The sequence below is a fragment of the Camelus ferus genome, chromosome 18 (assembly GCF_009834535.1).
Source record: "Camelus ferus isolate YT-003-E chromosome 18, BCGSAC_Cfer_1.0, whole genome shotgun sequence".
NCBI classification, from domain to species: Eukaryota; Metazoa; Chordata; class Mammalia; order Artiodactyla; family Camelidae; genus Camelus; species Camelus ferus.
This window is the reverse complement of record NC_045713.1, coordinates 17,910,635-17,933,151: the sequence shown is the minus strand read 5'-3', so window position 1 is coordinate 17,933,151 and position 22,517 is coordinate 17,910,635. Positions and strand designations below refer to the sequence as shown.

At 36.8% G+C, this 22,517-nt stretch overlaps 2 protein-coding genes across 6 annotated transcripts in view; one reads left to right on the top strand and one right to left on the bottom strand.

Annotated features, from left to right (window-relative positions):
* Positions 1-9,364, bottom strand: part of SEPTIN14 (septin 14) — a 28,126-nt gene extending 18,762 nt beyond the window's left edge. Inside the window, exons 1-3 of the mRNA XM_006181474.2 lie at positions 9,191-9,364; positions 2,299-2,419; positions 1,732-1,927 (exon numbers count right to left, since the gene is read on the bottom strand). Of these exons, the coding sequence (XP_006181536.1) occupies positions 1,732-1,927; positions 2,299-2,419; positions 9,191-9,244 (371 nt within the window). The 5' untranslated portion in view covers positions 9,245-9,364. The remainder of the gene's footprint in view (positions 1-1,731; positions 1,928-2,298; positions 2,420-9,190) is intronic.
* Positions 1-22,517, top strand: part of ZNF713 (zinc finger protein 713) — a 72,831-nt gene that overhangs the window by 30,946 nt on the left and 19,368 nt on the right. For 2 of the 5 annotated variants that reach the window (XR_004312678.1, XM_032460381.1), the window contains exons 1-3: positions 13,820-14,227; positions 18,987-19,438; positions 20,005-20,093. Coding sequence is in view for 3 of the 5 variants with exons in the window: in XM_032460381.1 (XP_032316272.1) it covers positions 20,007-20,093 (87 nt within the window). In the remaining 2 variants the exon portion in view is untranslated. Of the gene's footprint in view, positions 1-13,818; positions 14,228-18,986; positions 19,439-20,004; positions 20,094-22,517 lie in introns of those variants that run through there. The other 3 variants (XM_032460383.1, XR_004312677.1, XM_032460382.1) reach the window with 3 other exon arrangements.

Sequence of the window (22,517 nt, the reverse complement as noted above, 5' to 3'; positions counted from 1 at the left end):
ACTTGACCATAAATGTTTTATGTATTTCTTTATTATACATGATATATTTTAAAGAAATTTTCTCTGTGTTATTTCAAATGTATTTCAATTATTTCAAAAATTGAACGACTACATGGGATAAGGTCTGAGAGGACACCTACCAAACTCACAATAGGGGATATTTTTGGGAAAAGAAATGGTGCAAAGTGCTTAGGTTTGGCTAAGTGGGTTTTCATTTCATCTGGATTATTTAATTTTTTACAGAAATATATCCATATATGACTTGAATAGCTGATAGCAAACAAGCAACCCAACAAGTAAATAAATGGGAAAAATCCATTAAAAACATATGAGAAGCAACCCTATCATATAAAGGGTCTGTCATGGGTTGAATGGTAATCCCCAAAAGGATATGTCCGCATCCTAATCCTTAGAATCTGTAAATGTGATCTTGTTTGAAAAAAAGTCTTAAAAATATAATTAAGAAATTCAATACGAGATAACCCTGGATTAACTGAGTCCACCTTAAATTCAATAGCAAATGTCCTTAAAAGAGATGCATAGAGAGCAGAGAAGGCTATGTGAAGATGGAGGCAGAGATTGGACTGATGTAGCCAGAGGGAATGTCAACTACAAAAGCAAAGAAAGAGTCTCTCCTAGAGCTTGCTGAGAGTGTGGCCCTGCTAGTCCTTGATTTTTGACTTCTGGCCTCCTGAAAAGCCACTCAGTTTAAGGTAACTTCTTACGACAGACTCAGGAAATTAATAGAGAGGGCACCACCTCAGTCCACAATACAATGAAATGCATACAGTACATTAAGCATATCGACCCTAGGCTTAATCCTATATTAAAAAATACTTTCAGAAGTATTGACTATTAGTACTATAATAATATTCATTTTCTATATATTAATATTTAAAGCAATGTATCATTTGCCTTTGCTTCAAGTCTTTTCTCAGCTGTCTATTCTTTATATACAAGTGTCACACAAATTATTTTCATACTTGTTAGAACTTACATGTTTAAAAGGCTGTCTTTAACCAGTGGTGTGCTAGTGGTGTCTTTAACCAGTGGTGAATGTTTAAAACACAGCCCTCTAGGAGGGAAAAGAAAACTGATTTGTAGCATTTGCTGATCTCTGTGTTGTGAATACTCCCACCTTGGCTAATTTCAGACTACCCAAATGAGGTCATTAAATGTAGACTTGAGCACAACCTATTCTCAATAGCTTGTATGAACCAGTTTCAGCATATCACTACATATAACTAACCTAAGTCACACCAAAAAGGTCAATATATGGAAAAAAAAATTTTCACTCTAATGCTAACTTCAGTGAAGTAGAAAAGTATGATATATATTATCATGTATTATGATAATGAATATGCATCCATTTCACAAAAACTCTAAAGCTATTGCTATGTCACAGTTTATTTCCCTCTTACACAGATAGTTTAAATCTGACCCAAGAACTGTAAAAAGTCCCCATAGTACCAGAGGACAAGTAAGAAAATAAGTTAAAATGAACAGAAACCACATCAACAAATTTTTGTTATAATTGGTTAATTCCAAAATCTTGTAAGGAAATCAGAAAATTGGATTAAGAATCAATTTCATAATAAGATAATATTACTTAATTAGGAAATAATTAATATCTGGGAGAAAAAGTTTCAGTTGCCTTAGAAGAATATTACATCTTGACAGTAAATTCTTGAAATAAGGATAACTTTTAAATTAAAATAAGAGAGCACTCACCTGGCTTCCTTGTTCATTTGATCACCATATCCCACTGTTTTCACAACAGTTAATTTCAACTGAACATGGCTTTCCTGAAGTTCATAGGTCTGAACTTTAAGTCCAACATTTGAGTAGAAATGTGAGGATTTTTTGTCTTTCAAATTAGTATTGAACAATGTGTCAACCAATGTTGATTTTCCAATTCCAGTTTCCCCTGTATAAATACAGACACATCATAGGGACATAAGATGTCTGAGAAGAAGTAACACTCTGAACCCCTAGCGTGATTTAAAAGGTCCCAGATACTTCAAAGACTGGAATGTCCTTGAAAGTATACATACTACTCCTGACTCCTTCAGCCATTAACATAATATAGAAAGATAATATACAGAAAACTGTATCGGATCTAGAAGAGCACTGAAACATTTAAAGAAAAAATGTCTAGGTAACATGACTAAGAAAATGAAAATACAAACATAGAGGTGTGGTCTTAAATTAACAGCACCAGTTATGTTGCTTAAGGAAAGTTGAAATAAGCATTTAGGAAAATTAAGAAATAATTCATGCGAGGGGTTTGGCACTTACCCACACAGAGAATATTAAAAGAAAATCCTTGTTGAACAGATTTGTTCACCAACTGATGAGGCAAACAATCAAAACCAAAATGACCAAGCATAGTTAAGCAGCGGGTATTATCTTCTTTTTGCTTGAAGAAAAAAATATGTATATATTTTTAATTAGAATAAGAAATATCATTTGAAAATATGATTATAATAACATATCAAAGAAATGGAATTGATTATCATTTCATAATCATACCTCAGACAAAATGCAAATGAAGTAAATTTGTCAGAAGAGAAATCTTTGTCCAGACACACAGATTTTGTCATCATTTTTATAGTGACTCTATCCTTGATCACACTCAAATAGACTATATTTCTAAATTTAAAAGTAAGAAATTAAAGAAATACCACAAGAAAACCCAGTGTGTTACTCTAAAATAATAAATTATTTTTTATAGAAAAAAGGAAACAACATTCTTTCATTCTGTTTCAGTGTAGCATTTTCAGGAAACCCAATATATGTTAATATATGTAAGAAAACCAAAGTTAATTTGAGTTTTTTAAAAAGCAACTAAAAAATTTGACTTCAAACTTGTTATATGCTCTCTGAGAACTTGTGTTACATCAAATTGTTAAAGGGATACACTGGTAATAACACCAGCCTAGAAAACTAGATATCCATCAATATTATACATACATTTACCAATCGATTATTTTTAAAAGAGGGAAAAAATAATTCAAAAAAGGCTTAACAATTTATATTAATCTTACCCTTGGAAATCTCTCCCAAATCACTAGAAAATTTCATAAATGCTTTATACAGAGAAGTGTTCAGTGTAGTCCTCTAACAACCAAATATATGACTCCCTGAAACAGAATGTCTAAGTAAATGATAATATATTTATTCAGGCACATACTGGAGCATTCTTAAGTCTCTAAAGATATTTATAAAGAATGCTTTAATAAATTGAAAAATGGTTACATGAAAATATTAAGTTAAAATGTAAGACATAAAATCGTGTGTACATTCTCAGCTTTTAGTGATATCAGAGTAACACAGCATTTTACCTTTCCTTACATTAACAATTAGAAAGAACTATTTGAAGCACTGGAATGGAAAGAAAAGGAAGCAGAAACAGGACTAAATCAAATTCTGGGAGTAAGGTTAAAATAATAGGTGAACTAGGTTTGTCCATGTATGCTCTTGAGGCTCCTCCCCTGTGAATGAGAAGCTTGGGAAGCAGAGCGCAGGCAAAGACTGACAATCCTGAGCTGTGAAGTCTAAGGTCAAAAGTTGGGGCTGACAAAATACTAGGATATTGAGAGAGAAATCCTGAAAGAGCAAGCCACAGAGCAGGGAGATCCAAATCTGCAAACTTAAGAATACTTGGCTGAATCTAACTCTGCACATGCAGGCATGACTACAAAAAATTGAGAGGGGCTGGCATTCCGAAAGTGCTGAGCTGGTATTTCAGCAGTGGTCCTGGGAAGACCTAAGGAGACAGAGTTTGGAGTTTAAATGTCTTCCAAGTTATATGTTTGGTAAACACTTAACTTAAAGTTTAAAAGGATTTGCTATAGGATTCAGGATTATGCTTTAAGTCAAAGGATTACTTGCAAGTAGAAGGGTATAACTAAGGTAAATCCATCTTTACAAAGAGTATCATGACTTGACAGGGTCCAAATGACCTGCCAGTAATCTAACTGCCTGCTAAAACAAAATTCAATACTTTTTAGAGAAATAAAATAATAGAACTCAGACTTTCTACCATACACCATACGTAATGCTCAATGCATAATGAAAATTACCAGATATGAAGAAGCAGAAAAAAATCTGTCCCATGAGCCAAGGAAAAACACAATCAATGGAAATAGCCAGACAATGAGGATACTGGAATTGATAAACACTGTAAGATAACTACTGTGAGTATATTTAAGAATCCACAGAAAAAAATGGATATAATGGGTGAAATGATAGATTATTTTAGATACACAAAAGGTAATGATACAGGAGTCAAAGCATACCACCAAAAAAAGTCATCAAACCACAAAAGAACATAGCAAGATAACACATAAAGAACAAAACAATTACAAAACAGAAACAATTAACAAAATAGCAGTAGTAAGTCCTTGCCTACCAAGACTTGCTTTAAATGTAAGTGGATTAATTCTCCAATAAAAAATCATAGAAGGCTGAATAGATTTTTTAAAAATTAAATGATATGCTGCCTACATGAGAGTAACTTTAGTTTTAGGAACACAATAGAAGGAGTAAAGTGACGGAAAAAGATATTTCAAGCAAATGGTTACCAAAAGAAAGTGAAAGCAGCTATACTTATTTCAAACAAAATAAACTAAATTATAATGATAAAGAGGACAATCCATCAAGAATATGTAATTATTATAAATATGCACTCAACATTGGGGCACTTAAATATACAAAGCAATTACTATCAGAACTAAAAGGAGAAAGAGAGACCAATGTAGTAGTAGTCAGGGACTCGAACACCCAACTCTCAACAATGGATAGACAGATCATCCAGACAGAGAACCAAAAAGGAAACAGATTTGAACAAAGCAATAGACCAAAGGGACCTAACAGGCATATAAAGTTCCATGTAACAGCTATCTAATACACATTTTTCTCAGATGCACACAAAACATTTTCTAGGATAGATCATACATTAAGCCACAGAACAAGTCTCAATGAATTCAAAATGACAGAAATAATATCAAGTATTATAGAGATATGTAAGACATTCACAGAAAACCACAAAACAATGATGAGCATGATTAAGGTAGAACTACATAAACAGAAACATGTATCATGTTTACATATTGGAAAAACTATTAGTACGAAGATGTCCTTTCTCCCCATATATATTAAAATACAATTTATAAAGCACAGGAGAATCTGTTTAAATGGCACCTGCTATCCAAATGTTGCATATTTGAGCATCAAAACTATTAATTGGATTATTGTTCTTCATATTCTAATTTCATATTCCTTTGTGCATTCCTACCACTTTCTGAATCACCCTGCTATGCGGCTGTTAATTAAGTTCAGCAGTAAGAGTAAAATAGATTCACTAAATCACATTTTTAGCATAAGTATTTTGAATAGTGTGGTCAACAATATGAAATTATTTAAAATTTTTTTCTTAACCAAGAAATCATAGAGTTAGTAGTCCTAAATAAGAGTATGCTTCCAAGATTTTGTTTGTTTTGTTTTGGGGAGGGTAATTAGGTTTGTTTGTTTGTTTGTTTGTTTTAGGTTTATTTATTTTTTAATGGAGGTACTGGAGATTGAACCCAGGACCTCATGCATGCTAAGCAAGCAGTCTACCAGCTGAGCTATATCCTCTCCCATTAAGATTTTTTGTAAAACATTCTTTGCATAGAAAATAAAATTATGCTATTTCTTTTTCCATAAGCATTCTAATATAGTAGGCATAGTGGATATAAGGAAACATTTATATTCAATGAACAGTTTCACTATGGTTAATATTAAAATTAATTTAATTCTCTTAATCAAAATAAGAGGTTAAATTTCAAACAGTTTACATCATGATTTACCCTAAGACAGAGTTCAACACACTTTGAGCTCTTTGAGATAGAATTTTGTTCATTTTACATTGTTAATTCCTAGCTCACAGCAGGTTCTCAATAGTCGCTAGTTGAATTAGTCTATGTTCAACGAACAGTTAATGATAGGGATGGGACCAACCAGGAATTCAGGAGTCAACAAAGAATTAATTTATAAAAAATTAATTAATAAATTAATAAAAAAATAAAATAATAATAATCAATAAAAATTAATAAAAATGGGGATTTTTTAATTTAGAGAGAGCATAGTTAGTAATACTAAATTGGAAGTACAATCAAATAAAAAATAAGAAAAAAATATTCAATTTCTTACTCTTTGTGCTCTTGGAAGAGAGGGTTTAATATATGTTGTAAATTCTGAGTTCTCTACTTACGAAGAGAACGTTCTGATCCATCTAATCTGAAGATTATATGTAATGTAACAATAATAGATTTTGACATTCCACCATTCCCTCTCTCCCAGACTCCCTTTTGACAGGCTTCCCTCATTTTTAAAACTAGATCAGGGAGGTACCAGATCAAAGTACTTTGTGTGTCCATAGAACAAAATATTGCCCATTTTCTTATCAGGAAAGGACCAGAAACCTTGGCCTCATTAACACTGAGTTTTCACCCAAAGAGCAAAAAGAACAAGTAGGGGTTTCCATAGTGTCATCACTCTTACTTAACAAATGTCTTCTGATGAGCCAAAAGTTCTTTCTTATGGTATGTATTTTTATAAAATGCCAATATAATCTATGTAGAACACTTAAATATTTCAGATTCTATTAATCTGGAATTTGTGATCATTCAGATCTTGTTCTTGAATTCACCTTTGCACCATCCACAAATAAAGCAAATTAAGAAGTAAACAAGGTAGGTATATAAAAATGTAAGGTATATAAAGATATATCTATATAAAATACAATATCATACTATTAAAGGATTATTTCATACACATTCACATGAAACTGAGGTGTTAATCATATACTATCTTAATCCCTCATGATAGCAAAGACACACAGACTATATCTGGCAAACAGGATAACGTAGCAGATGGGATTAAGTTATAGTCTGTAAATTATAAAGCACTCTACAAACTCTGACAAGCCTGCTTATCCTGTACTCACTGGACTCTTTTCCAGTGGCAAGGGAAGTCAGCTGAATAAGAAATTCACTTGTCATAGGGAACCTTTTGGACAGTCACTGGTGCCTGTTTTCCCTTGTGCAAAATGAAAACATTTGACCAAGTGAGCTTAAAATTCTTTCACGTGCTAATGTTCTACAAGTCAAGAGTCTTATTTATGAAGAGCCTACAATTTCAATGAAGTTCAATGAAACCATGTAGAAAAAATTAAAATCAATTAACATCATACTAATACCAAAATTATAGAAAAGTCAATAAATAATATAGGAATTCAGGGGGAGGGTACTTCAGTGATAGAGTGCATGCTTAGTATACATGAGGTCCTGGGTTCAATCCCCAGTATATCCGTTAAAAATGTTTAAAAATAAAATAAATAAATAAAATTACCTGCACTCCCCCCCAAAAAGCTTTAAAAATTAAGTGGAAATTTAAAAAAATAAAACTGTTAACAAAAACATTTACTTTTAGAAAAAGATAATATAAGAATTTGGAAGAAGGATAAATGACTGTGGTATGGCGTAGTGAAAGATGATTTAAAAAGACAGCAGATTGGCCCTTGAAGACAGGATAAGGTTTGTGTGGATGAGGTAAGTATTATGAACAAGAGGCAAATATGGCAACAGGCTTAGAGGTAGAATTATGGACTATGTGCTCTTGTGCCATAAGGAACTTGCCTATCTAAAGGGAAAGATTTAAATTGGGAAACTGAAGGAGGGAAAATTAGAAAGATAAAAAGGACCCCAGAAATAGAGAGTTTTGAATATGAGGCTAAGGAATATAGATTTTATCTAAATGGTGAAGGGCAGTAGCTGGAGATTTGAGCCAGAGAACAGCAGAAGGAAGAAGCATTTCAAACAGATGAATGGGGCACTTAGCATGCAGAGTGGCCTGGAAAGGAAACCAGGGCCAGAAGATAAGTTGTGAAGCCCCTTCCCTGATGAATGTGAGTGGTACTAAAACTATTGGTGTGAGTGGAAAAATAGTGAGATGAGTGAGACATTTTGAAAAAAAAGAATCAAAAGAACTTAATAACTAATGAGATACCGTGACCAGTTATAAGAAAGGCAGAAGAAAAAGCTAGTGTTTTTTTTATGAGAGCAAGATAAGTTTGAGTTTTGAAATTTTAGTTTTAAAGAAAGTATAGAAATACCCTGAATGCAGTTATAGTCATTTGAGCACAGTGGAGGCTTGAAGGAAGATAACATTTTAAAAATTAAAAAAACTAAAAAAAAAAAAAAAAGGCCTAAGAATAAGACAAGAATGACTCTCAGGAGGTGAAAAGAGATGCCTGAAAAGAAGATGAAGAGTGACCAGACAGGGAAACAGAAAAAAGTATCAACATACACTGTCAACTATAAAAACACTGTGACGAATGAGAAAACTACAGAAAATCTAAAAGAATTAAACATCTCATGTCGCATTTACAGCCCATGGCTTAATGGCAAGTGAATCTTAATAAAAACATAAAGAGAAAAAGGCGGCAAGAAACTTAGGTTGATTATAAGCGTAAAGATTTAATACTGTAATGTAACTGTAGAGGGAGAAAACCTATGGTGGTCAGTGTATCCAGATAAAGGATGGGCAGTCTGAACTTATCTCTGCTGGTTCAAACTTTCTTGGAAATTCATCTTGAACTCTAAGGACACTAGAACACTATACATCATCTCACATTTTGCATAGTTTCCAGATATGCTACTCTCTCTTTTAGTTTAAAATTTTCTATGAATTTCTATGTTTTCCATAGTAGAGGCTCACCTTAAAATGGAACTTGGTACAAGCTCCCACTCAGTAAGGTAATAAAAAAGCAGCCACTGGCCACTTCCTAAAATAACTTCATTTAAAAGTTATTTATTATCAGCACATAATGTTCCACAAGCATATGCATCAAAGTAGCATTATTCTTCTCACCTACTGGAGGTTCTGGAGTTTTCATTTGTAATTCTTTGGTGTTAAATAGGAACAGTCTTTTGCGCTATTAAAAGTGCCTGGAGACTCAAGAAACATGCGACATCGTTGACATTTAACTCTGATCAGTATAAAAGTTAATTCATGTGCAACCATAACAAACATGAGCCTTTATCATCTAGCTCTGAGTCAGTCAGTTTACTGAGTCAATATTCTGAAGCTACACAGTCTTACTGAAGTACAAAATGGAAAGTTCTCTTTGAAAGATATACTCAACTGTATCCTCATCATCCAGTGTTTGTGTAGACATACGCCTTGGTTTTTCTGCCATGTTAGACTGAAGAAGCTGAAAACAAAGAAACAAAAACCTTTAAAAGATTACTGTCAAGGGCTACATTCCTACAATATAATTTAGATCAATAAGGAAATCTAGTATAGACATTATCCCAGGTTTTGGCCTTCAGTCCACACTACTGACCTGTTTTAAATTGTGGCTATTTTGCTAGTCAGGCTTCTATATAATAAATAATATATAATATTCAACTTACAATGTCCAGTAATACATTTAATCATAAACACACAAAAAGCATCTAAAGAAAGGTAAGCTCCTTTTTGAAATCAAAAGGACAAAGAGCATTCTTCTTTAAAGAATTCTCTGGCCATGAGAAAGGGAAATAGGGAATTTTGCTTTTCTTTTTCTTTCTTTCTTTTTATTTTTGTGGTGAAGTATAGTTGATTTACAATATTAGTTTCAGGTGTACAACATAGTAATTCAGTATTTTTTTATAGATTGTACTCCATTTAAAACTGTTACAAAATAATGGCTATATTTCCCCATGCTGTACAATATATCCTTGCTGCTTATTTATTTCATACATAGTAGTTTGTGTCTCTGAATCGTATACCTCTATCTCGCCCCCTCTTCCCTCTTAAAAAGTGCTTAAAAAAAAAAAAAACAGAAAGACATTTATGATTACTTAACTTTCCAGAGTAACTTATCAGGTGGTCTTAGAATATACCTATTGAAGGAGAATTGGGAAAGCAGAGCTTATAAAAATCTAAATAATGCCCTTAGACACAGAACCAAATTCATGATAGTTGTCATTCAGGAAGCACTTACTACGCACCTCGCATTGTGCTGCGTGCTTATGTGCTTTACCTCCTTCGGTCCTCTCAGTAGATGTGATACACATATTTTCATTGCCATATGCCGTAAGAGAAAACTCAGAATCAGAAAAATTAAGTACTTACTTGCCCAAGATTTGAGCTATGCAGCAGATGCAGGTCTGAGCTGACTCCAAAGCTGGTGCTCTTTCTTCTGTCCCCAGTTGTGGACCAAATATTCACTGTGTTTGCAACAGTTTGGAACAAGGGAGGAGAGATACAAGAGAGTATGCTGTGCTGATTTCTAAGCAGCATCGCCTGAGAAGGACACGCTACCCTACTTTTGAGTACAACACAAAGACACTGAGACTGAGGCTAATGGTAAATAGTATTTTCTAACACAGACAGTGTTTTGTTTTATGGTATGGTTTACTCTAGTCTAATATATATGAAGGTTCTATGTTATTTAGCAGAACATTAATGCTGGTTAATGCAATGATTCCCAGGCTATCATTGCAATCAACAGTGAACACTTAAACCACTGAAAAAGGGTTGTCTCTTAACTTCTCATACTTATCCTATCTCATAATTTGAAGTAAGTTACTATAAAGTTGACTCTCAAGTTTGTTATGCAGATGAAAAAACTCTAGAGATCTAATGTACAGCATGGTGACTATAATTAATAGTACTGTATAGTACACTTAAAATTTGCTGAACGAATAGTCTCTCCCCAGCACACGCACACAAACCCCAGTGGTATCTATGTGAAATGATGGATATGTTAGCTTGATTGTGGTAAACATTTCACAATATATATGTATAGCAAAACATCACATTGTACACTTTAAATATATACAATTTTTATTTGTCAATTATATCTCAATAAAGCTGGGAAAAAAGAGAATTATTTTTTAAAAATATCTCTGTGTATCTGCTGACTTTTTGGCAAGTCTGCAGAAGACAGTTTGAAAACTAGAGATACAATTACCTTGTATTTTAAAACCTAATTAATGGTGCCTTAAACACACAGGGATTTGCTTCCCTCACGTAAATGTAGAACAGAGGTTTACAAAGTATGGTCCTTGGGCCCCTGGGGATCCCTGACACTGTTTCAGGGGGCCCATAGGGTCACTTTTTTTCTAATAATACTAAGTTTGTTTTTTCCACTGTGTTGATATTTGCACTGAAGCAATGGTGGGTAAAACTGCTGCTCCTTCAATCAAGGCAGTGAGTACCCATTTCGCACGTACACCACATACAAGTGTGATGGGTCTCTTGAGTAAAACAAGTTATGTGATTGTGAGAAATAGTAACTCCTTATTTTATGGCACACCAATTTCAACTGCAAAAACAACTAACAAATACTAGCTTTTTAGGCTTGCTTATTTCTAAGATAGTTTCTTGAAAATGATTGAAGTGTGCTTTGTAACATGAAGGAAAATAACTGAAAAATATGTTGTAAATGATACAATTTGAGCTTTCTTGGAGAACTTGTATCCACCATCATGATCTTGACAGCTCCCTAATACAAACTTTCCCAGAAAGATTAGTGACGATATTAACAAACATAAAATTTTTGTATTGTATAATGAAATATGTCAGCATTAAATAAACTAGGGTCTTCCAACCTCAAATTTATTGACATTTGGGGCTGTGTAGTCTTTTGTTGTGGAAGGCTGTTCTGTGCGTTGTAAGATGTTTAGCAGGATCTCTGGCCTCTACCCAGTGGATGTCAGTAGCAATCCCGGAATGTGACAACCAAACCTCTTTCTAGACTTTGCCAAATATTTCCTGGAGGGTGAAATCACACCCAGCTGAGAACCACTGAGTTAGATAACTCAGAAAACAGATATTTTCCAAATGGCCAGCATGTGACATTACAAAGTCATACATGACACTGTACACCTGAAACTAACATTGTAAGTCAACTACACTTAAATTAAAAAAAAAAAACAAAACAGTCATACGTGAGTTCAAGATCCATTTGGAAAGTAAGATAGACCAACAGATTTTAATGCAATAAAACAAAAAGTGTATAAACATGTTTTCGGAATCTATCTTGCAACTAATCTTGTCAAGTTTTGGTGGCATATTGAAGAATATTCACAATTATGCGAGAAGACTTATTAAAGGATTCCTTTTCCCAACTACATATCTAAATGAAGCCAGATTTTCTTCAGAAACATCAACCAAGACAATACACTTCAAAAGTTTGAATGTAGAAACAGATATAAGAAGTCAGCTGTTTTATTAATTGTTTTGAAAAACACGTAACATAAAATTTACCACCTTAATTTCAGTGGTATTCAATACATTCACATTGTTGGACGACCATAAGCACCATCTACCTCTAGAACTCTTTTCATTGTCTCAAGTTGACATTTTATAGTTGTTAAACAGTAGCTGGCTCTCTCCATCCCACCTCCAGCCCCTGGCAACAATTGTAATTTCTGTCAATGTCAGAATTTAACTACTCTAGGTATCTCATATAAGTGGAATCATACAGTATTTGTCCTCTTGTGACTGAATTATTTCACTCAGCATAATGTCTTCAAGGTTCATCCATGTTGTAGCATGTTTCAGAATTTCCTTCCTTTTTAAGGCTGAATGATATTCCATGGTATGTATACATATACCACATTTTGCTTATTCATTCATCTGTCAATGAACGGTGGGTTTCTCCTACTTTTGTCTATTGTGAATAATGCTGCAAAAAATAGGGGGATGCAAACATCTCTTTGAGACCCTGTTTTCAATTCTCTTGACTATCTACCCAGAAGTGGAATTGCTGGATCATATTGTAATTCTATGTTTAATTTTTTGAAAAATTCCACGGCAGCCGTACCATTTTACATTTCCACCAGTAGCACACAAAGATTCCAGTCATTCCACATCATTGCCAACACTTACACTTTCTGTTTTTTTAATAGTAGCCATCCTAGTGGGTGTGAATTGGCATCTCTTGTGGTTTTTGACTTGCATTTCCCTAATGATTAGTGATGCTGAACATCTTTTCATGTGCTTATTGGTCATCTGTATACCTTGTTAGAAGAAACGTCTATTCACTTCCTTTGCCCATATTAAAATCTGGTTGTCTGTTTATTTGTTGTTGATTTGTAGGATTTTTTTTATATATTCTGGATATTAAACCCTTATTGGATATATGATTTGTAAATATTTTCTCCCATTTTGTGGATTGCCTTTTTACTCTATTACTACCGTCCTTTGGTATACAAAACTGTTTATTTAAGTTAAGTTTATTTATTTTTTCTTTTATTGCCTGTGCTTTTCATGTCACATAGAAGAAATAATCGCCAAGAACAATGTCATGAAGTTTCACTCCTATGTTTTTTCTAAGAGTTTTATAATTTTAGTTCTCACGTTTAGGATTTTGATTCATTTTGAATTAATTTTTGTATTTCGTGTAAGGCTAGGGTCCAGTTTCACTCTCTGTATATGAATATCCAGTTTTCCCAACACTATCTTTTGAAAGGTGTCTCCTTTCCCCATTGAAGGCTAGCAGTAACAGATGAACCTTTGCAATGGATTTTGGTGAATCCCAAATAAGCAAAATGTTATCCCCATTAAAAGAATTCCGTTCTCCTCATCAGTAGCCCCACATTACCAAAAAAAAAATTATATCCAATTATTACTATTATAGCTCGAGTTTCGTCAGTATAAAATCGGGGAGAGGGCGGTATTTCAGGACTGAGGAGAGCGACGGCTTGCGTGGTCACCTTGGGGACGGAGCAGTGACACCGCCCGGGAGCCAGGCAATCCAACGTTTCCGATTGGCAGAGGCTATGGGAGGGTCCTCAGCCCTCTGAGAACTCGCAGTTCTGTGAGCGCTGGGATGGGGGCCCGGGCCTCCGGGGTTAGCGCGGCCCAGGAGAGAAGCAGACCCGGGGAGCGGGTGGGAGTCCGGAGTCCGGCGTGTGGGAAGCGGTCGGCAGGGCGCCGCTGACGCATGCGTATCGGGGAGCCCAAGCCAGCGCGGCGCGGCCGCCATTGCTGGGAGGCTTTCGTCAGAGTCCGCCTGGCCCCGGCGGCTGGTCCAGCCTCAGGGGCCCAGTCACTGGGCGTCATTGGCTCAGACATCGGGCCCTCGTCACCCTCTCCCGCCTCGGTCGGGACAGGCGGCGGCGGCTGCAGCGGCGGCGGCGCGTAAGGGGGCGGAGCCGCCCGCGGCGCCCTTTGTCCGTGGAGGCGGGTGAGTGCGGCGCCCGCGGGCCCGGCGGCGGGCGAGGGGGCAGGGCGGGCGGCGGCCCGGGGGTCCCGACACGGAGACCCCCCGCGGTGCCCTCTGGCTTCTTGGAGACCCCGTGCCCCTGCTTCGATGGGAAGGCCTCCCCCATTCCCAAGATTACAATACAAACCTCTTTTTTTCTATTTCCTTCTGCAATTTATTTTTGCATAGGCATGGGTGGGTCTTAGTTTTTGAAGTTTTCCCCCATTTCAAGAGTATTAAAACATTCACCTTTATTTTCTTCTAATACTTTTACAGAATTTTAAACAGCTTCCCCCCCCCCTTTTTTTTTTACATTTAACCTATATTTTATTGGGCATTAATTTCGTGATAAGGTGTTAGGTAGTAATACGCCTTTCCGCCCCATGGTCTTGCCATCGTCTGTTCTCCCACTGAATTGATATGACACTTTTATTCTACTCTTGAGACGTGTGTATACTTGGGTTCGTTTCTAGGCTGTTTCACTGTTCTCAGTTTCTGCATTGATACCATTTTGTTTCCGTTTAAAATATGTTTTAATCTGGGGGCAGAGTAAGTCCTCTTTAAATATGTATAATGAGCTTTCTATTTCTTTTACTTGCTTTAGATTGTGGGGAATGTAACAGGTACAAAAATGATCATTTTCTAAGAGACAGAATAGATCCCAGCACTTAGTAGGTGCTCTTATTAAATGAAGAATGTTGAAAGTCACTCTGTTGCTGAAAAGTTTTATACCCTTCCCTGCTGCCATCGGGACAATGTTTTAGTTTCTTAGCAATGCCCTCAAAGCCCTTTACGACCCTGGTATTGCATACTGCTTTGCCTTCCATCCTTGCACTTCATGCTCTCACCATACCGAACAGGACACAGAACCCTCTGGGGAAAATTCGTTAATTTAATTATATCAGAATTTTAAAATTTTGTATTTGAAACAAAGGGCTAAAAACAAGAGACGTGAAGGAAATGTTTGCAACATGTGTTAGAGAAAAAGGATTAGTGTCCATAATATGTAAAGAGACTTGCTTTTTAAAAAAAGAAAATATGGCAAAGGATATGCACAGCAATTTATAGAAGAAATACAGGAAACCAATAAACAAAAAACGTGCTTAACCTCATAAGTAACCCTAGAATGCAAATGAAGACAAAGATTTTTTCACCCATTAGACTGGCAAAATATTAAAATATCAGTGATACAGTGTTGAAAAAAGTGCAGGGGGGAAGGGCACGGGTTGTACACCGGTTGTACAGTTGAAGTATTTTGAATGGCAATTTGACTATACCTTCCAAAATGTTAAATGAGCTCACTCAGTGGCTCAGAAATTCTGTTCTAAGATCTGTCGTGCAGAAATACTTGCACAGGTACCGAAGGATGTATGTACAAAGATGTTTATTATAATATTGTTTGTAATTTGAGAAATGGATACAGCTTAAATGTTCACTTTGGATATGGTTAAATATATTGTGGTAGATTGGTACAGTGGAATATAATGGTACTATAAAACAATAAGTTTATTGTGAAGTTAACAGACGGGGAAAGATCTCTAGGACATTTAGTGAATAAAGGATGTTGCAGAACAATGCATATGGTATGGTGTGCATTGCTGGTTACTGTCTGTGTTCAGAGATCCCCAGGACCACCCTCGTGTTTAGTGATGTTCTAGAAGGACTCAAAGAACTCAGCAAAACTGTTATACTCACAGTAAGATGAGTATCACAGTGAAAGGATATAGATTAAAACCAGCAATGAAAAAAGACGTGTAGGGCAGGGTCCAGGAGAGACCAGGTGCGAGCTTCCAGCTGTCCTCTGTCAATGGCCTGGTGCAGCTAGTGCTTAATTATCCCAGCAATGACATGTGGTCGTATGTAGGCAGTATTGCCAAGCAGGAAAGCTCATTCAAACCTGGGTGTCCAGAGTATTTATTGGAAGTTGGTCATGTAGGCATGGCTGAGCACCCATTTTGCTGACCTCCAGTCTCCAGCTCCTCCAGTGGGCAAGCTGATATCACATTGCCCGAAGTTCCCACCATAAATCTCATTGGTCAGGTAGACAGGATGTTTCAGGGGCTTATAGATTATCTACCAGGAGCCAGGTCAGGGTTAAACCTTTCTGTGGAATGTGCAGAGTTTGGACCATCCAGACCGGCTCAGTTAATCCTTCACTGCACACTATACTCTGTAATAAAGAACTCTTGCAAATCAATAAGAAAAACATAACATGGTAGAAAAGTGGACTAGTAACACCAAAGAGTAATTTATAAAAGAAAAAATACAAAAACTAAAAATATTAAAGCTCTACCTCACATGTTATCTAACAATTGCATATTAAAGCAGCAATTAAATACTATTTGTGTATTATATTTTAAAAGAATGATACCTAACATTGGCCAGTGTCACTGTCATACATTGTTGAAGAGTATGTAAAATGGTACAACCTTCTGGAACACCTTTTGCCTCGTTTCCTTTTTACTCAGCAGTTCCACTTCTAGGAATTTATCCTCAGGAAATAGGCAAAATTTTGCCAAAACTGTACAGTTTTGCTGTTGTCTGTATCCAGAAAGAAAGAAGGAAATAGAGGGAGGGAGGGAGGAAAGAAAAAAGGAAGCTAAATGTCTATTAATAATAAAACTTTAATAAATTTTGGGTATTACACACAATGAAATGCACTATGAATCCTTTTTTTAAATGAATATTTTGATTTTTGTTTTCTATCATGAAGTGATATACACAATATTATCAATTAAACTCCAGGTTTCAAGATAGAAAATTACATGCGTAATAATAACACATGCCATATTATAAAGTGTGTGTGTGTGTGTGTGTGTGTGTTTGCATAGAAAAAGCCTGAAAGGATATATCCTCAAAATAATAACTGGTTATCTCTGGGTGATGACATTGTAAGTGATTTTCTTTATGCTTTTCTATATTTGCTAAAATTTTTGTTTTACTGTTTGTCAGAAAATAAAATGAAGGTACTTCCCTGGTAGAGAAGGGGTGTGGAGAGAGATGTGTCTGGCTGCAGCGTGAGGAAAATGTTGGACTAAAATCAAGGACCAGTTAGACGGGGGTGGCAGTAATCAAAGTGAGAGGTGATAGTGGTCTGAATCAAGGTAGTGGGAGTGAAGCTGAAACATTCGCTACAGGTTTTAGGAGGTAAATTTACCAGGATTTGACTTTTGATTGGGGAGAGAGACTAAGGGAAAGAAAGAGAAGTCAGGAATGGCGTTCAGCTTTCAGGCTTGGTTGTACTATTCATTGAGTTAGGGAATATATTAGAATAAGAATAATATGTGAAATATATAAATACTGCTAACTATGTGCTGTTTATGTCCTAAATATTTACAAATACGTAGTCCCTTAATTCTCACAACAAACCTGCGAGGTAGGTACTATTATCCATAGTTTTACAGATGAGGAAGTGCAGGCATAGGGAGGTCGAGTAACTTACCCAACCAGCCTCACACAGCTAGTAAGCTGTGGAGCTGGGAGTCAAGCCAGTCAGTGTGGCTATAGGGTCAAGTGTTCTGACATACTTTACTCAATAGCAAATATATGGCAAGAGGCTGAAGAAGAATGAGTTTTGGACATGGTAGGCTTGAGAAATCTGAGGGACATTTACATGAGGATGTCTGGTAAGATGGTTGGGCATATATGTGGTTATGTAGCTCAGAAAAGATGGTCAGTGAAACCATGGAGGGAACAAGAGTAGATTTTGGGAAACCCTAAGGGCCAACAATATAGGGATGATAGGCAGCGGAGAAGGGATTAGAGCACAGCCCACTGAAAGACCATGGAAGTAAAGCAAGGCACAGCTGTCAGCAGTATCAGATACCGTCAGAGCTCAGGAAAGTACGAAGTAATGAGGCCCATTGCATGAACTATAAAGGGGGTTTTGCTGTTCTTTGACCAGAGCAATTTCAGTGGAGTGCTGATGGCAGAACAGAAGTAAGATTACAGAGAACTGAAAAATACATGGGTAATGAGAAGTAAAGACAAGTATTGACAATCCTTTGAGGAGTTCTGGCCTTGAAAACAGAAAGGATGGTAGTTGCAAAGGGGTGTAAAGCCAGTGAAAGTTTTTAATGTTGGGAGAGACATTAAATGATTTCAAATGATGAGAGGAAGGAATCAATAAAAGTGAAAGATAAAGTTGAAGATACAGGAATGAAAAGATACGCGCTAGATTCAGGCTTGCAGGGAGGCTGGAGAGAATGTACTGATTCCAGGGAAGAAATACTTTATAGTGCAAATTCCTGGGCCAGTATTACCTCCAGAGGTGCTATTTCAAATTAGATCTAGGATAGGACCAGCGAATCTGCTTTTCAACAAATACCATGATTCAAGTGATCTTCAGACTACACTTTAAAGAACGCTGCTCTTTTTTCTATTTTCTCCCCATCTATTAAGCCACTACTCCTGCCTTCACTTTCTTCCCCATCCAGTCTAGAACCTAGGTCTCCTGATTTGCAGTCTAGTGTTTTGTAAGGTAAAAAAGATTTCAGAAGTGGTTCGGCCCTGAAATTGGGTGACTGAAGTAGAATGAGGATGGAAATCATTGGAATTGAGGGCGTAAAGGAAATGAAAAGCTCTGATAGTCGTTCTGAGTTCTTGGCTTGCATCAAAATCTCCTGTAGGGCATTTTAAAAATATGTGGATACCAGGATTCATCTCAACAGATTCTGATTTAGTAGCTTTTAGATTGAGCCTGGCTAAATACATCTGCTGACTCTGGTGCCTCTTGTTACAGGTGCTCAACCTGAAACTGTATCTTACAAGATCCCTGCCAGGAGACAGATTTGAATATCATAGTGAAGTCTGTACCCGAAGGATTGATGCCTTTAGGGGGAAAAAACAGCGCAATAGCCATCTTCAGGAGCCTCTGCATCTCAACTCTACATGAACAAGGCAAGATTCTGAGGGTGGCTGCCCCTGGGAAGCAGAAATCATTCTTGTGGATATCCATTGGCTCCTGACACTCTAATGAGATGAAGCGCCTGTAATACCTGGGAGCGACTGTTTCCCATAAGGCACTGGAAAATCAGCCTTCAAGGACTGACAATATGGAAGCTGTTAGTACTGGTCTGTCTCCTGACTGTCATGCTGGAAGAGAACAAGGCTTTGGTGACACAACAGCTTAAGAACCGCAAAGAGGTGTAGTCATCCTGGTGGAGGGCTGAATCCAGGTACTCAAAAAGGAAGGTGAGCATTCAGAAAAATGAAAAGAGTGAAATCTCCTTCATCTGTTAGAAGGATCATCTTAAAGAGAGTAGAGGAGAGAGATCTCTGGAGTTTGAATTTGGGGATAATTACACAGTAAGAATTGGTCCTAAACATATGTTCCCTCCATCACCTCGTCTCAGCCGTTCTCATCTCCCACTCAGAATCACTTGGAAACGTCAGAATTTAAAATGCTGTTACCTAGGCGTACCCCAGACCATTAAATCCAAATCTCTGGGAACAAACGCTAAGCATTGGCATCTTTGAAAAATTCCCCAAGTGTGTAGCTACACTACTCAGTTCTCTTGAGCTTCCCATATGTCACAACCACTGGGGTTGTACCACAGAGGGGAGAAAGTCCTGCTTTAAATTCCTCAATGTGATAGAGGAACAAGGATGTCACAGTTAGGTCACCCAGCCTTTAAGTTTATATCTTAGAGGCTTCTCTCTAAACTGTCTGCCTTCTTAATGCAAAGCAAAAGCTCCAAGGTTTAGGTTCAGCCTTAATATTGTCTATTGACAAGATGCTTCCTTTCTCTTTTTCCCAGTGATGCCTTCTCAGAATGCTCTGCTTCCCCAAGAAGGAAACATGGAGGAGAAGGAAATGATTGTTGGGTCACAGATAGTCAGTTCTCAGGTAAGCTCATTTTCCTCCTCTGAAATGCTGTTGCAGTTCTCAGAATGTGGTTCTTCTATTTTTCAACCCTCAGAAGTGCTAAGCCCCCCAAATCCAGAGCCCTTGAGACTCTTCTGACTCTTCTAATCTCTCCAGGGTGTTTCCCATTCACCTTATGTGCCCCTTCATAGCTCTTCTCTCCTGTCAGCATTTTTACCAGATCACAGACTCATGTCTGTGCTAGATGTTGTAAAGGCAACACAGGAAGCTACAGACCATCTTTTAATCACCCTTCCCTTAAACAGCTCACTAGAATTTAAACAACACTTGTCATTCTGTCTGTAAGCAATGAATGATGCCCATGTCACTGTGACTGCTTGGAGATAATGGGATTATTAATATACCTGAGGACATCTGTTGCCATAGGTTAATGCTTATCGAGGATCTGTTGTATCTCTTCCAAAACCTGTGCAAGCCTGTTGTTACTATTTGATTAAGTACTATGTAAACCAGTGAGGTATAAGTGTGACAAGAAGCTGTTTCTGTGAAAACTAGTTGAATGCTTTAGAAAGACTCAACAAATGCCAGTCACCTTATAAAATACTGCCATCAAATTAGGTGTGAGCAGAACTGTAAAACATTGAAGGAAAATCATAAAAATATCAGAGGATTCTACACCTATATTATTTCCTAAGAGTCGTTTGCTTGTTCTGCTTTAACCAAGCAGAAACTGATGCTTTATGGATATGGGCACTCGGTCACTTAGATCGCTTTCATAGGAAAGTGATATCAAAAGATAAGGGAATAAATGTACGTTCATGTGTTTTAAGTTTTAAAAAGTTTAAAATACCTTTTATAGATCTCCACTTGAACCAGCTCTTTTGCTTACACACTAGATACCAGTCTTGATTGCTTCTGAAAGGAGGACTGTTCCATATTATATGAGATAATCATTATCCGTAGGTAGCAAATAAACTCATTGGAGGAGATTTTTAAAAGCCGGCATCACCCAGTTAATATTCAGAAAAGTGTAATGTAAGATGCTGTTATGAATGCCAAAGACAGCAAATACAGCAGGTGCTCAGAGAGGGGAGGAATCGATTAAGACTGGAAGGGTAAGGGAAGACTTCATGAAGAAGGGGGAATTTGAATTTGTGCTGATGTCAGGTAGGGCTTGGAGGTTAGAGAAGACAGGAAATAAAACTTGAGCAAGAGCAGGGACGATAAGGCGACTGTCAGCTGGAGCGGAGCTTTTTTTGGTATGTCAGTGCTTTGGGATCTTTGGGCTACAAGGAATAGAGTCATTCGGTTTACTCTTAATTGTAAGGCTCCCCACAGACAGAGATAGAAAGACGTAGAGGACTCAGGTAGCATATCTGCTTCTTGGTGTTCTAGCCAGAGGAGTTTGCTTTAATTTCCAAGAACCATTTATTGTATTCAGAAGGGAGGTGATTCCTTCATTCAGCAAACATTTTTTGGGCAGTTGCTATGTGCCAGAAATTGTGCATGACATCAGATGGACATCCGTGAGTGAGCAAAACAGACATGGTCCTAAACCCAAGTTCTTTAGTCTAGCAGAGACAGACATTCAGCAAATATACTAAGAAATTGCAGATTGAGATGTTTATTATATACACAGTAAGAATAAGGTGCTGTGAATAGACATTAGGGTATTAGACAAGAACTCTGGGGAAGCAAAATTTAAGATGAGAGGTGAAGGAGAATATAGGAGTTATAAAAAGTAGGTGGAAAAGAGCATTTTAGACATATGCTAAAAATCATGTGCAAAAACTGTGGGTATATTTGAGAAATCAGAAGGAGTGGAGGGAGAGAGGGACTTGGAGGAAGCTTGGAGAAGTATGCAGGAGCTAAGTACACAGGGTTTTATGGCCATGAAAAGAAGTTTGGGTTTTATTCTAGGTGCAGTGGAAAGCCTTTTGGGGGAATTTAAGCAATGTAGTAACATAATAAGTAACTGAATTCCACTTTAAACATCACCCTGGTGCATGCTACATAGTAAGTGAATTTATGAGACGCAAGAATGAAAAGGGGAGAGAACCCTTAGAAACCTATTGCAGTATTCTAGATGATGGAAAGTAATATCTTAAAACTAGAAGGTGGAAAAAACTAGGTGGCTTTGAGTGCTTTGCTTTGAACAGCAGAGGATTTGAGTGTTTTGCTTTAGGAAACAGCAGAGATTAGCAAGAGGGATAAAGACAAAGGAGGAAAAAAGATGACTTCAGAAAATGTAGCCCAGGAAATACCCAGGTAACAGTAAATCAGATCATGTCATTCCTCTGCTCAAAATGCATGGCTCCCATTTCACTCAGGGTAAAAGCCAAACTCCTTATGATGGCCTCAACAGTCCTGCAGAATCTGGACCTGTTACCTCTCTGACTTCATCAGTTATTTCTCCCCCTCGCTCATTCCACTCCAGCTTCGTTG